At 40.3% G+C, this 16,113-nt stretch overlaps 1 protein-coding gene across 1 annotated transcript in view; it reads right to left on the bottom strand.

Annotated features, from left to right (window-relative positions):
* C8A (complement C8 alpha chain) overlaps positions 1-16,113 on the bottom strand; it is a gene marked incomplete at both ends in the record, with an annotated part of 62,069 nt that overhangs the window by 33,816 nt on the left and 12,140 nt on the right. The window contains 3 exons of the mRNA XM_084242364.1: positions 5,315-5,504; positions 9,709-9,850; positions 11,015-11,159. Of these exons, the coding sequence (XP_084098490.1) occupies positions 5,315-5,504; positions 9,709-9,850; positions 11,015-11,159 (477 nt within the window). The remainder of the gene's footprint in view (positions 1-5,314; positions 5,505-9,708; positions 9,851-11,014; positions 11,160-16,113) is intronic.

A 16,113-nucleotide genomic window follows, 5' to 3' on the forward strand; every position in this document is an offset into this window, starting at 1 on the left:
GGCACAGTGTCCCAATGCATACGGCAAATTAGAAGACAGGCAGCAGGGAGAAGAAAAACTACATGCAACCTAGCAACTCCTCAGGAGAAAGACACATCACAAAAAGAAAACCACCCACCAGATGGCAATGACAGTGACTTGGAAGAACTTCTGAGCCCTCCAGAAAGAGAATTTAAAATTGCCATGATTAAAAAACTGACAGAAGTCATAAAGGAAAACAATGATAAGGGGAAAATAATCAATGATCAGAAGAATGAAATTGAGTCCCTAAAGAGGGAAGTAAAAGAAATGCAGGAGATCAAAGAATTAATGGAGGCACCAAAGAACTCTGGGAAAAGCAATGAAAGCAGAATAGATGAAATGGAAGAATGAATAAGTACTCTCGAAGACTCAGAAATAAAAAGAACCAAAACAGAAAAGGAAAGAGAAGTAGAGAAGTATGAAGGAAAAAAGACTGAAGAAAGACTTCAGGAACTATCTGACTCCATGAGGAAAGGAAATATAAGAGTTATAGGAATACCAGAAGGAGAGGAGAGAGAAGTAGGAACAGAGAAAATATTCAAGGAAATAATTGAAGAGAACTTCCCAAACATGAAGGAGCTGAAAATAGACATACAAGAAGCAAGAAGAACACCAAACTTCCATGACGAAAGGAAAAATACAGGAAGACACATAATAGTTAAGCTCCCAAGTACCCAAGAAAAGGAAAAAATAATGAAGCTGACAAGAGGGAAGAAATAGATAACATTCAAAGGAAAACCAATCAGACTGACATCAGACTTCTCTGAAGAAACATTATGGGCAAGGAGAGAGTGGAGGGACATAGTCAATAGACTCCAAGTCAACAAATGCCAACCAAGAATACTCTATCCTGCAAAGCTTTCCTTCCTCTATGAAGAAAGAATAAGAACCTTCCCAGACAAACAGAAACTCTGGAAATTCATTATGACTAAACCCAAACTCCAAAAAATGCTACAAGGAGTCCTAAAGCCAGAACCAATAGAAGGATGAATAACAATGAAAGAAGGCCAAAAAAAAATTATTAAAAGAATAAATAAATAAAACCAGAGGAAAGACAAACACATGGCAAATACAGATGCTAACATATCAATATTAACTCTAAATGTAAATGGACTAAACTCTTCAATAAAAAGACACAGAGTTGCAGGCTGGATTAAGAAACGAAACCCAACCTTTTGCTGTCTCCAGGAAACACATTCCAGGGACACAAGTATGGTTCAACATCCGAAAATCAATCAACGTCATCCAACACATCAACAAAAAGAAATACAAAAACCATATGATATCAATATCAATAGATGCTGAGGAAGCTTTCGACAAAGTACAACACCCCTTCATGATAAAAGCCCTTGAAATTCTTGGGATACAAGGAACATACCTCAACATCATAAAGGCCATATATAACAAGCCAACAGCCAGTATCATTCTCAATGGTGAAAAGCTGAAAGCATTTCCATTAAGATCTGGAACAAGACAAGGATGTCCACTCTCACCACTGCTATTCAATATAATACTGGAAGTCCTAGCCAGAGCAATAAGACAAGAGAAAGACATACAAGGAATCCAAATAGGGAAGGAAGAAGGCAAACCATCACTATTTGCAGATGATATGATAATATACATAGAGAACCCCAAAAACTCCACAGAAAAACTAATTCAACTAATCAATCAGTTTAGTAAAGTGGGAGGATACAAAATCAACATGCAAAAATCATAGCTTCCCTATACACAAACAATAAATCTGAAGAAGAAGAAATTAAAAAAAACCATCCCTTTTATTATCGAAACAAAAAAAATCAAATACTTGGGAATAAATCTAACAAAAGAGGTAAAGGACCTGTACAAAGAAAACTATAAAACACTGTTAAAAGAAATAGAAGAAGACAGAAAGAAATGGAAAGACATCCCCTGCTCATGAATTGGAAGAATTAACATCATCAAAATGGCCATCCTACCAAAAGCAATATACAGATTCAATGCTATTCCAATAAAAATTTCAATGATATTCTTCAAAGAAATAGAACAATTATTGATGAAATTCATATAGAGTCACCAAAAACCCTCTATAGCCAAAGCTCTCCTGAAAAATAAAGAAGGGAATGGAGGCTTCACACTCCCAGACTTCAAACTATACTACAAGGCCATAATCATCAAAACTGCATGGTATTGGAACAAGAACAGACACACAGACCAATGGAATCTAATTGAAAATCCAGAAATAAACCCAAAGATTTATGGTCAACTAATATTTGACAAAGGAGCAAAGAATATGCACCGGAGCAAAGAAAGTTTGTTCAATAAATGGTGCTGGGAAAACTGGGTCGCTACATGCAAAAGAATGAAGCTTGACCACTACCTCACACCATGCACAAAAACCAACTCAAAATGGATTAAAGAACTAGACATAAGACCTGAAACCATAAAATACATAGAAGAAAATAGAGGCAAAACACTACAAGACATGCACCTCAAAGACATCTTTAGAGACACATCACCCAAAGCAGTGATGGTGAAGGCAAAGATCAACAGCTCGGACTACATCAAATTAAAGAGCTTCTGCACAGCAAAAGAGACAATAACCAAAACAAAGAGAAACCCCACCGACTGGGAGAAAATTTTTGCACACAACACTAACAATAAAGGACTGATCACAAAAATCTACAAAGAGCTGATGAGACTCAACAACAACAAAGAAAATAATCCAGTCAAAAAATGGGCAGAAGAGCTAAAAAGAAACTTCTCTGAAGAAGAAATGCAAATGGCCAACAGGCATGTGAAAAAATGTTCAACATCACTTGTAATCAGGGAAATGCAAACCAAAACTACTATGAGATACCATCTCACACCAATGAGAACGGCACATATTAAAAAAATAGCAACAACAAAGGTTGGCGAGGTTGTGGAGAAAAAGGAACTCTCCTGCACTACTGGTGGGAATGCAAACTGGTCCAACCACTATGGAGAGCTGTGTGGAGATTTCTTGACCTACTAAACATAGAGCTTCCATATGATCCAGCAATTCCACGCCTAGGTATTTACCCAGATGACACAGAAACAGTAATTCCAAAGGGCACCTGCACCCCTATGTTTATAGCAGCACTATTTACAATAGCTAAGCTATGGTAGCAACCCAAATGCCCAAAAATAGATGACTGGATCAAGAAGATGTGGTACATAGACACAATGGAATATTACTCAGCAATCAAAAAAGATAAACACATGCAGTTTGCAGCAACATGGATGGAGCTAGAAGGGATCATGCTCAGCGAAATAAGTCAGAAAGAAAAAGAAAAATACTTTATGGTCTCACTCATAGCAGGAATTTAGAAAACCTAATAAGAGACCAGGAAAAAGACTAATCAATACAAAGTAAAAATAAAAATCAACAAGCAACTATAAACCAGAGACACCTTGAGGGTGGGGGGAGGGAGGGGCGGGGAAAGGAAGGACTAGAGTCAAAATAAGGAGAGGAGGTGCAATTGTATGGGGAATATAACCAAAATGAAAATGCATACATTGTGCAAAGATGAAAAAAGATGTAAGAATTATATAAAATAAAATATTTAAATAAAAAAGGCTAATATTCATATTAGATAGATACTATAAAACAGAAAATACAGCAATGTTTAGTTTGTGTTTAGGTACCACCAAACTATTTCAATACACACACACACAGATGATTCTAATAAAATGGTATGTCAATCTGAGCCTGGATTTCTCTCCAACTGGCTCATTCTTTCTATAGAGAAGATGCCTTGACTCAGCAATGCAAAAATATGGAAAATTATGTGCAGGCATGGACTTGTGAGCAAAGGGGCAGGGAAGTTGCAGAGGAGAGTAGCTCTAGGCAGTGGTATGCTTTCATAGTATCTACAAATGTTTGGTTATTTCATTCTAGAGCCACAGTAGAGTTGTAGTTCTCTGCCAACTTGAATTAATATATGATCTTATGCCTTGCTTGAGCCGAGGAAGAAAGGGTTAAAAGCCCACAGGAAGTTTGCTCTGTGACCAAGAGAGCATTTATTTGGACCCTGGCTTTGATGATCAGAGATTCTTCTCACCTCAGAATGGACAGATAGCGCACATAGGACATTGTTGCTTTCAATTGCAGACATTTCAGAATCCTTTGTTGCCAAAGCAGAGCCTACTCTATCTCACCTGACATGTAGACCCTAGACTGCCCTTGATGTTAGGACAATGGCATCATCTACATTTTCCAGCTTGGCTTACCATAGGCTTGATGGTGGGATCAGTGGAACCAACTTCTTAAAAACAGGCTCCATAAGCCTGACCTTAACATCTGTCAATATTTTTCTCTTGAAAAACTTGGAAGTGGAGGTATATGACTAGATAATTGTTCAGAGTCCTAGAATCCTATCATCTCTACAGATAGAATGTGCAAAGATGTAATGAATATGAGTATATAGATATAAGATGAACCCCCCCCCCATTTTATCTATTAGTTCACATAGATCTGGGTTTGGATCTTGTCTCCACCCCTTTGAAATTGATGCTTTATCCCTCTAAGTTTCTGGAGGTTTTCTTCTTCTTCTTCTTCTTCTTTGTATATCTAAAATGGAGCTGTGATCATAGCTATCCCAGTGTGTTGTTATGAGGATGAAATGGGAGCTTTTATTTAGAAAGAACAGATCTGACACATGGTAAACATCCAAGAAAGTTTGTAATATAGATGACTCACCCAAAAGTGAGGTTTAAAGAAATAAATGGTCAGGAGCAGACTGGAAACTGGCTATGACTATGTAGTGCTCTCAGTGACAAAGGGACCACAGAAGAATTTTACAGATGGAGAGAATGCTAGGGACCATCAGCAGTTAGTGAGTACTTTTAAACAGCAGAGCCCTTTCTACAATATATATATATATATATATATATATATATATATATATATATACAGAAAGCCACAATATGAAAGTGATCGGTGTAGCACTCTCTTGGTGAAATGGACACATGGGTCTCAGATCCCTGCCCTGCTACCTGCCATACTGCAAACCCACTGCACCCCACCCCCATTTTATCTATTAGGAAACTGACTCAGTGGAGCAGTGAGTTGCTCAAGTTCTTATATTCTAACAGAGCCAGTACTAGGAAATAAGTCTTCAACTCCCAACTCAGAGAACAGGGCCCCAAATATATTTTATTGATTTTGAATGGAGATGAGGCTCAGCAGGTGGGCAGCCATGTTTCCTCTCAGCACTGATTCTTTGAAGCAAGGCATCTTTCCCTCTCTGTCAACAGCCTACGGCAGCCTCTCAGTCTGCCTGTTCAGACTTACTTCAAAGTGGTACTTCAGGAAGTTGTAGGGTTTCCGGAAGTACTTCTCATCTTCTCCATAGTAGAGGTGCTCACAGGCAGCGTCATAGCGAAGCTCCCGCCATTCGCCGTTGTACACCGTCTCGCACTGTCCCCCATAGTACCTGGCATCGTACACACTCTGCCTTTCTTCCTGGGTCAGGATATTATACCTACATTGAAAAGGCAGGCAGCTTCTGGGAGAGAGCACTGGAAAGGCCAAGAGAGCATAAAATATGCTGTAGAAAATTTACTTGGTGGTTGGAGCAGTAGTTTCTCAAGTTATGCTCTTCGGAACCCCAGGGTTCCTTGAAGTACCTAAAAGGCCACTTTGGATAACAAAGGGAGACAGAAGGGGTTGGACCTGGTTCCCAAGTTCTCAAGTAACCTGAAAAGATAGATGGCTCCAGTGAGCATCTGGGACAGTGCTGCCACATAGCAGATACCCATAAATATTTTTTGAATGAGTTATAGAGAAGATTGGGCACAAAAATCAAGCACAGGATCAGACAGTCTGGGCCTGAGTCAGACTGCCACATATAACTGTGTGATCTTAGTCTCTCTGTGCCACAATTTAGTCACTTGTGAGTAGCAGTTAATACTACCACCCAGGTAGAGTTATATTTAAGTTAAACATGCAAAGGAATGATAATAGTACTTAGCATATATTATGCACTAAAATGTTGGTACTTTCCTCTGTGTTATTTCAGAAAAGGACTCTGATGCTAAAATATTAATAAATTTGAAATATTGTATGTAACTTATAGTGCTAAGTTGGAAATCTCAAAAGGCCACTGTGCTCAGGTAGATGGAATGTTGGAGGATGCATACTTTGAAATTCAGGGAGACTCCTGTTTAGTTTCTATCTGTGTGACTTTGTTCAAATTCTAGAAACTTTTTGAAATTCATTCTCCTCATTTGAAGACAGACATAATAAAACTACCTCTCAGATTTTGTGAAGTGTAAGTGGTGGAATTAAAGTAAAACAGAAGTAAAGTAGATAGTACACTTTACATATTCAATAAATGATTCTTCTAGTCCCCATACATTCCAGAAGTATTTTCCCATACTTTCTTCTCTGGGTAATTTCAAATCTTTCTGTTTAAGTTCCATGTTTTATATCATGGACAGTTTTTACCATAGTTAGGTTTAAAAAAAAAAGTTAAGCAGATAAAATACAAATTTAATATTTTTAAAGAGATATTTAACTGAACAAAAACATTTAAGTTGGCAAGACCTGATGATCAAAGCACCTTATGCTATAGGTAATAAAATGATTGCTTTTGTCTGTCTTTCAGACTCCTAGTCAATCTAAGACCCAAGAGAAAGGTACATCTTTTGTATGGCCTTTGAGACTCCTGAACAGACAGCTGTGCCTTCCTCATGTTCTTATGGCATTCAGTGATTACCCCTGGCATAGCACAGCCCATGTTTGCACCCTCTGTGAAAAGGCACAAGGCAGAAGATGAGCAAAGAAAAACAGTGAATAAAACCTACCTTGATAGAATAAATGGATAATTACAGAGCACCTGGCATATAGTAGCAATTCATTGTAATTTAGCTTCCCTTTTCTCTTCCTTTTTCCATCTCTTTCTTCGCATTAGTGGAAGTGATGTAATAAAAGCTTTGATGAATTGAACACACACTCTATCGGACATTGAGCAGACATTAGCTTTCAACCTCATGACAATTTTGCAAATGCAGAAATTGAAGCTCAGAAAAATTAAGTAACTTGTCTATACTCAAGCTAAATTTTTTCTAGATCTTTTGATGCTAAAATCTTTATTCCTTCCCTTTACCCAGCCCTGTAGTTCCTATCTTCCTACCCACTAAATAAATTTCTGCTTATAGCTTTTGAATACAGGCTTTCTAGTGGGTCAATCAAAAACTCAAAGGAATAATAAACCCTAAGGTTCTGCCTTCAACTCTAGGCAGAGGTTACTAAGCTAACATGGATTGGGGAAAGCTGGTTGCAAAAGCCCTAGTGAAAATGGAAAAGATGTAGTCAGAGAAATCTCACTTTTTGGAAATCTATGCAGAAATATTCACACGTATATAAAGACATGTGTCCAATGATATTCATTGCAATTTTGTTTATAAGAATAATCTAATTTGGTTGCAATCTAGCCTCCAGAGCTATGAGGAAAGAAGCTTTTGATGTTTAAACCACCCAGTTTGTTACAAACACTTTGTTATAGGTGGTCCAAGAAAAATAATACAATTGGAATGAAAGAAGATGGAACTTGATCATCTTTTCCTATGTGTATGTCTCCAAGCACCTAGGGAACCCTGCAACCTCTGGCAGGTGGCTTCTGTGACCTCAGGGTGATTAGACCACAGCGAATGGGAGTAGCATCTCCCAGGACATGCATCTGATCCTGAGGGAGCTGCAGCTCATTTCCTATCTGTAAAGATCTATCTGGTTACGTTGATTGGTTTCAATTCAACCCTTGGTGAGGAGCCATTATAGGGAAAACTCTGACATTGGGACTGCAGAGATGGAAAAAATGAGTCAGAAGCTGCCTCTGTCCTCAAAGTTTATATTCAAGTAAGTGGGCAAGATCCAAGAAAAAGACAAGATGGCAGGGAATGGCAATGCCAAGAGTCACTATTTTACTTGGCCTGTGCTGGGTGCTGGAAGGCAGAGATGGAGAGGATGTCTCAGCCTGATCAGGTGAACACTCCGACAGCTGCCCCAGCCCTGCTGGAGAAGTGCTGGGGGAGGGGAACACACAAGGGATTCTTGGAGCAAGGAGAGGGTAATAAGCCATCCTAAATAGTGTCAAGAAGACCACCTAGAGAAGGTAATGCCTAGTTGCCTTAGTCAGCTGGGGCTGTCATAAAAATATAGCATAGACTGGATATTCAAAGAGTAGACATTTATTTTCTCACAGTTCTGGAGGCTAGAAGCTTAAGGTCAAGGTGATGGTTCTGGTGAGACCTCTCTTCACCTTGTCACTGGGTCCTCACATGCCTTGTCTCTGTGTATTAGCTGAGAGAGCTCTCTGATGTCTCTTCCTCTTCTTAGGGACACCATCCTATCAGGTTTGGGCCCCACCCTGATGACCACATTCACCTTAATTGCCTTCTTAAAGAGCTCATCTCCAGGATGGTGGTGCAGGGATTTAAGTTTCAGTGCTGTCAAGCTATCACCAGCCACTGTGGCATGAGTTCTATCCCTGGCCAGGGAGCTAACCCTCATTGCTGCACAGCAAACCTCTGCTGTCTCGCTTGCCACTCCCCTCAGCAGTGTATTTCAGTAGATCTACCTGTTTGGCTACCCACTCTGTCTCTGGTGAATCCTCACTCCCCACACCTCTGGCCTACACCCAATTCTTGTATGCATGAATAAATCTTTTTTAAAAATAATCTTATCTCCAAATATAGTAACACTGGGAATGAGGACTTTAGCATATGAATTTTAGGGGTATATAATTCAGCCCCATCACACTAGATAAGGGGTTAGTCAAGCTAGGAATATGGAGAAGGAAATTCCAGAAAGAGGAAGCTAAGTCTATTAAGGTTTAGAAGTAAAGAGTGTGATGAATTAAGGAACCAAAACTGGACATTGCACACCTGATGAGAAGTTGGAATCAAGACAAATGAATCTTAGTCAACAAAGTGCTATGTACTGGGAGGTGTAGGTAAGCAAAAGCAAAGGAGAAATTTAAGCCCCACTCCTTCTCACCTCAAAGCCCATTCCTTTGTACTGTATCCCTAGGCTGGTCAGACCCACAACTACAGTGTCAAGCAGACCATGAGCAGGGCTACTAAGAGGCATGCTTGGGTCAGAGAAGAGCAGTCTTTCAGAGACATTATGGAAGCCTTCATGGAAGACATGGCTTCATTGAGCCTTGGAAATGGAATTTGCCTGAGGAGGGTTAGTGGTGGTATGGGAAGCAGTGAAACAAGAAGTAGATCTGTGGGCAGAGACATAGGGGGGAAGGCATGTAGGCAGGATAGGGCAAGCCACTTGTTATGGCTTGATATTTAGTCCCCCCAAAACCATAACTCTCAGTGTGAGGAAGTGGGGCCTTTATGTGCTTGTTAGGTAATGAAGGTCAAGCCTTTTAGAATGGAAAGAGCACTCATAAAAGAGTTTCCTAGTCATAGAACTCCCTTCCACCCTATGAAGAAACAACTGTAAGTCTGAAACTTGAAAGAACATCCTCACCTGACCATGCTGGCACCCCAGAACTGTGAGAAACATATTCATGTTGTTTATAAACTACCCAGTGGGAGGGTATTTTTTTTTTTTATAGCAGCTTGAATGGACTGAGAACCTGCCTTAGTGGGCAAATGAGAGCTGTCCTACAAAATATACTGGTCTTTAGTTATTCAGTCTGTCCCCAAAATTGATTGAAGACAGTGGCTTACCCCAAGGCTGCCCTCTCTGATCCAGGAATCGGGTCATACTGGCTGCAATCACCTTCAGTGACATCTTCACAGTCTTCCTCATCAGAGCCGTCAAAGCAGTCCTTGTCTCCATTACACACGAGATGGCGTTTCAGGCAGCGACCTGCAAGAGGAGAGGCTGGGGACATTTGTAGAGCCTCCTGGGCTCTTCCCTCTTCCTCATGACACACATCTGTAATCATCAAATCCATTCCACTTCAGAAATGACCCTTCAGTACTATCCATTCTATTCCATTCTCCCTGGTCTTCACTGCCTCTGCCCTCCTTCCAGTATTGCTGTCTTCCCCCAGCTCATGCTCTATGCCCTGACCCCCTCTCTAGTTCAGCCTTCACATTGCAACCCCAGGGATCTTTCTAAAATTCCTGTCTGGCCATGACATCCCTTTACTCTGATTTCTTCAGTGGATCCCCACTCATCTTCTAAATGCCACAGTCTGGCCTCTATTACCTACTTGGCCCATCCCTGTCTCTTCCCAAAGCCCTGTCTTTAATTATTTAATCAGCAGTATTTTAAAATTTCTTCATACTTATAAAACAGTGATTTTTATTGATGGGCTCTTAGATTAAATAAATTATATCATGAAGATTAAATAAAAATCCTTTAATCTTAAAAGTACAAAATTATGTACAAGATTAAATCTGATTTGGAAAAATTAGGGGTTATCCATAATCTATAACAGATGAAGGAAGACAATGTAAGAACGATAGTGCATGCCTCTATCCCTGTGCTTTTGCACATTCTTTCTCCTAATAAACTTTTTTTTTTGCTAAGTCTCAACTCAAGTACCATTTTAAACCTGCTCTGACCACCCCCAAAAAGCTCATTTGGGCACCCCATGCAAGAGAGTTCCATTGGAGCATCACACTGAAAATCACAAGATACAGTGTTAGCTTCCTCATAGGACTCTTTCAAAGACTCTAAGAGTACCTCGAATCCAGGCACATCTCTATATCACCAGCAGGTAGCATGCACTATGCACTACCTTGTGCATAGTATGTACCCAATCAATATATAGTAAATGCAGGAATGAATGAATAGATTGTATCTTTTCTAAATGAATCACAGATGTTCCTACAAACTTGACTCAAAACTACTTGTGCTGCTCGATTTGCTTAAAATGTAGGTTCCTGGGCCCCAGCCCAAGCCTACAGAGTGACAATTTAAAGAGGAAGTACTCTGAGTCTGCATTTAAACAAGCTCCCTGGAGAAGCGTTTTGCATGTTAAGTTTGACAGGCACAGCTGTTAGTTCCAGGGAAACTACTCACCTGACTCCTTACACTGGAAATCCTGTCCACACTGCACTTGCCTTAGACAAGGTGTGGGGCTGTGACAGCTGGCTTGATCCCAGATATCGCCACTGCAGATGGTTCCCCCAAACTTGTTTGGCTGCAGGAGGCTCCGGTATCGGTACTAAATCAGATTTTGAACCAGATGTATTCATTGTCTATCAATCAACCAAGATTTCTGCAGGCAGGTCTCAGCTCAATATAAGGAACAACTGTCTAATGATTGAGAACTCCTTAAAAAGCTGTCTTGTGAGGAGATGAGTATTTATAAATAGTGGTGTTCAACCAGAGGTAGTACAGTCACCAACTGGAATAATAAATAGGGCTCAAAGCATCTAAGGAAAAGTTTGGACAAGATATATCTACGGTCCCTACTTGCTAAGAAGACCTTTGTGTCTCCTCCTTCAACCTGTTCCTGCCTATTCATCTTTCTAAATCCATGGCTTACAACTGCTAAAAGCCTTTTCTAAGTAACATATTCTGCAGTTCCCTAGGCTTCCCTTACTCCTGCCACTTGTCATTAAGGTATTGATGGATTGTCTGCTTATTTGTCTGCCTTTCTCACTACTTTAGAAACTATTTTTCTGGTGGGTTTGGGTGCAGGAAGGTAAGACTGTGTTCTGTTTGAGCTCACACAGTTGGCATTGGTCTATGGTTAGACTTTTAGAAGATGTACTGCTTTTCCTTCATAGTATTCCTTCTGTTTGTGGCATCCTTTCTTTCCTTCTCTCTATGGGTAAGGTGGGGGTGACCTTCTCCCTTCCATCACAGGGATATCAGATATGAAGGAGGCCTGATCAACTAAAGCACCAAGATATATCGTGTTCAACCAATTGCAATAATTGGTTCGGGCATCAGTTCGTGACTTACCTAGGTCAATCATAGTCCTGTCTGACATTTTCCCCAAAAAAACTCTTGGAAAAGAGTTTCTTTTAACTAAAGTTGCTAAGAATTGTGGGTATCAGATGGTCCTCTTGTCAACTCTGTAGAAAGAACCCATGCAAGAGAGAAAGACAAAAAGATCACTGAAGATCTTATCTTTGTCTCAGGTCCAGCTTTGACTGCAGATGAATAAGCATTTATTGAAGAAAGACTAAAAATGCACACCAGTCTTGGCACTGCAGATGCCATGACTATTTTCTGCATGATGGACTGTGTCAGGCACAGTGTGGAGGAGGAAGCAGAATATTAGGAGATTCCAAGAAATATAAGGTCCCATCACCACCTTCAGGAAATTTAGAGTCTACTCAGCAATCAAAAAAGATAAACTCATACAATTTGCAGCAACATGGATGGCGCTGGAAGGGATCATGCTCAGCAAAATAAGCCAGAAAGAAAAAGAAAAATACTGGATGGTCTCACTCATAGCAGGAATTTAGGAAACCTAAATAAGGGACCAGGAGAAAGACTAATTATAATAAAGTAAAAATAGAAATCAACAAGCAACTGTAGCTAGAGACACAGTACCCCCCGGTTGGGGGGTAGGCGGCATTACAGTCAAAATAAGGGGGGGTGGAAATTGTATGGGGACTATAACCAAGATGAAAAAGCATGCATTGTGCAAAAATGAAAAATGGTGTAAAAATATATAAAATAAAAAATATATATATAAAGAAATTTAGAGTCTAGTTGAGGAGATAAAATGTTTAAAATGCAAACATGTAGGATGTCCCATCAGGGGAGACACATCACATCACCATTTTCTGCTACTTCTTATCTTGTATCAGCCCACAGGACCCTCTTTGAAGAATGGTAATAAATAAATAAGACAACAGCTATTGGAGTAGTTAGAATTCCTGACCTGAATCTATTTCTAACTCATTGTATAAAGTACCCATTTCTGGTACTTTGTGCCTCAGTTTTCAAGTCTGTAAAATAAGATGGTGACCTCCCTCATGACAATTACTAATGATTCTTTCGCTACAGTGGACAGACATGAGCATAAAAATTAGACTGATTTGGGTTCAGAGCCCAGATTGACCATGAGCAAATCACTTTCCTTTTCTGGGCTTCTGTTTTCTAATATGTAAAATGGGTTTAATGGCAATACTCTGAAATGGAGGGACAGAATGTATGAGGAGGTACTAGCCCTGTGCCTGGAAGATCATTGGCACTCAATAAACAGATACAGTTCTACATTATGATTATTATCAATGAGTCTTCCCAGATGATTCCAGTGGGTGAGTTCTAGAACCATGTAGATTTCCTGCTCCTCCGCTCTTGTCAGCTTCTGCCTACCTGACTGCTCATTAGCAAACAGTGAATCACAGGTAGCCAAAGAGGTGAAGCTCAAACCTGTCCGTTTGCCTCCTATGCCTTTCAGTTAATAACATTCAGAAGAAATTTGTAAACTCTGTGGGAAGAGATTATAATGAATGTCCACTTGGAAATATGAGGATATTCTAATTTTCTGCCCACACCTTACCTTCCCCTACTGTAATCAAATAAGACTGTTCAGCATACCAAATGTAGAGCTAATTCTTTGTTATTCTTTAAGTTCATCAGGGTTTTAAAACCTGCAGTTATTAACATGGTGATGGCGGTTATAGAAGTTACCATTTATTGAGTGGTTATTATTAGCCACACGCTTTACTTTTTCACCTTGTTGAAAGGTTAAATACTATTTTAAACTGGATTGGAATTCTGATTCTGCCACTTATAAATATGCATCACTGGGTGAATGACTTCCTGTTGCCAACCCTTAGTTCCTCCTCTGTCTCTTGAGAAAAGACCTTAGAGTGTTGTAAAGATTAGTGACAACACAGGGAAAGAAACTGGCACTTTGCCCGACTCCTGGGAGGCACAGTATTGTGGTGGTTACATCATGTGGTCATTGTAGCCAACTATTGAGCTACTCCAGCCATTGGACTACTCCAGAAGGATGAATGAATGGGACCTGGAGTCAGTGAGCACTAACATGACTTGTCACACTCCATGTCATTCTGGAGAAGCAGTGAGTTAAGTAGTTGGGCGCTTGTGCATTTTGCAACCAGATAGCGCAGTTTCAATTCTAAGCCCTGCCACTTTCTTAGAGGGCAACCTAATCAAAGGGGATGATGATATCTGTCACAGTTGGCTGTGAAAACCAAACCAAACAATTTATTTAAAAGCATTAGCATTAGCTAGTGCCTGGTATATAAAAATCATTTAATAAATAGTAATTATTGGGGCCTCCCTGGTGGCGCAAGGGGTTAAGCACAGCGCTATGAAGCAATCCAAAGCCTCTGCGGTACAAGTTCGATCCCTGACCAGCCAGGGAGCTACCCACATTGCACAGCAGACCTCCTGACTCGCCCACTGCTCCCCTCAGCAGTGTATTTCAGTCAGTCGCCTGGTCTGTCCCCCACTCTGTCTCTGGTGAATCCTCACCCCCCGCATCTCTGGCCTGTACCCCAGTTCTTGTATGCATGAATAAATAAATCTTTAAAAAAATAAATAGTAACTACTAATGCCATCTTTCCTGTGCTTCCTGCAGCTGGAGTGATGGTGCAGACAAGAGGCTCCTTCCCACTCACTCCTACTGAGTTGTTAGCATATAATGAAGACATCATGTGGTAGAGAGGTTGGTGCGGACACCCCCTTAGGGACCGCTCCGTGTCATTGCCTGTGGTTAGTGTCATTAAGACATAATCTCCTTTTCTAGATGATAGGTATTCTTTCTTTCCAGAAATGCACATCTTTATTTGGGTGATTTTAAAAGAAAGAAGTATATTACTAAAAAAAAAAAAAAATGAAGGTGATCTTTTCCTTAAACAATTCACTGAATTTAATTATTTTAAGGATAACTTTAAAGACCCATGTCTTCTTGAGTCACTGAGGAAGTAATTCGACTCCAACTTAAACTGTAAGTCCACTGTGCTCTCTGCTACCTAGAAGGCAACACCTGATGGTATCGGAGGTAGAATAGGTGGAGATCAACTTCTCATCCTCAAAAACTGTAAATGTTACCTCATTTGGAAAAAGGCTCTTTGCATACTTAAAACTTTGTGATTTGGAATTACCCTAGATTATCCTGGTGGGGTCTAAATGCCACCAATGTCCTTATAGAAGAGGCAGAGGAGACTTCATACAGACCCACAGAGACACAGAGGGACACAGGGAAGTAGCCAAGAGTTGTCCAAGGAGGCAGAGACCTGAGCGATGGGACTGCCACCAGGATGGGCAGAGGCCCCCAGGAGCTGGATGAAGCGAAACACAGACTCCTCCAGAGCTTCCAGAGAGCATGGCCCTGCCAACACCTTCATGTCAGACTTCTGGTCTCTAGAACATTGAGAGAATAAATCTCTGTTGTTTTTAGCCACCCAGTTTGTGGCAATTTGCTGCAGCAGACTCAGATAACTATTATAGGATGTTAGAGCATAATGAGAATTAGGGGGATGGACACTTTTAAACAGGGGCTGTCTAGAATTCTTTGGCATTTCAGAGACAGGAAAGGCAGAATAATACATCTTAGGCTCTGAAGTTCAGTAACTAGGTCCAGATTGTGTTTCCACTATTCTGTGGCTGAAGAACCTATCAAACATCCACAGGGTAGCTCCTCATCTACCTCAGGAATGGGTCTGGAGGCAGAAGGACTCGTCAGTGGACTCTGCAAGAGCAGGGCGTGATTGAAGGCTATGGGATGGGGTGAGAGAGGAGGGCAAATGTTATAATTATAAAAACGTTTATTGAACACGTACTGTGTTCCAGATATCATGAAAAGCACTTTGCACCCCTTAACTAATTTAGTGCTCATAATAATTACAATGTAAGTACTGTTACTATTCCCATTTGTAGATCAAGAATAGGTGACACAGAGTATTTAAAAAAATGCCCAAACTAACACAGCAAATAAGATGCAAAGCCAGAATCAACACTGCAAAATAAGAGCTTAAACACATAGACTTGAGAGTGATGTGCCAACAGATAAGGTTCAGGTGGTGGTGAACCAAGTAGGGAGGTGGGGACCCGGCTGCATCCAGTAAGGTCCCTCTCTATTATCTATAGAGATTTTAACATAATAACAAAACCAAATTTAGTCTTCATTATCACCAGGAGTCAGAGATTCAGAACACAGTCAGAATGTTAATGGTCCTTCC

The sequence above is a fragment of the Talpa europaea genome (genome assembly GCF_964194135.1).
Source record: "Talpa europaea genome assembly, chromosome: 9".
NCBI classification, from domain to species: domain Eukaryota; kingdom Metazoa; phylum Chordata; class Mammalia; order Eulipotyphla; family Talpidae; genus Talpa; species Talpa europaea.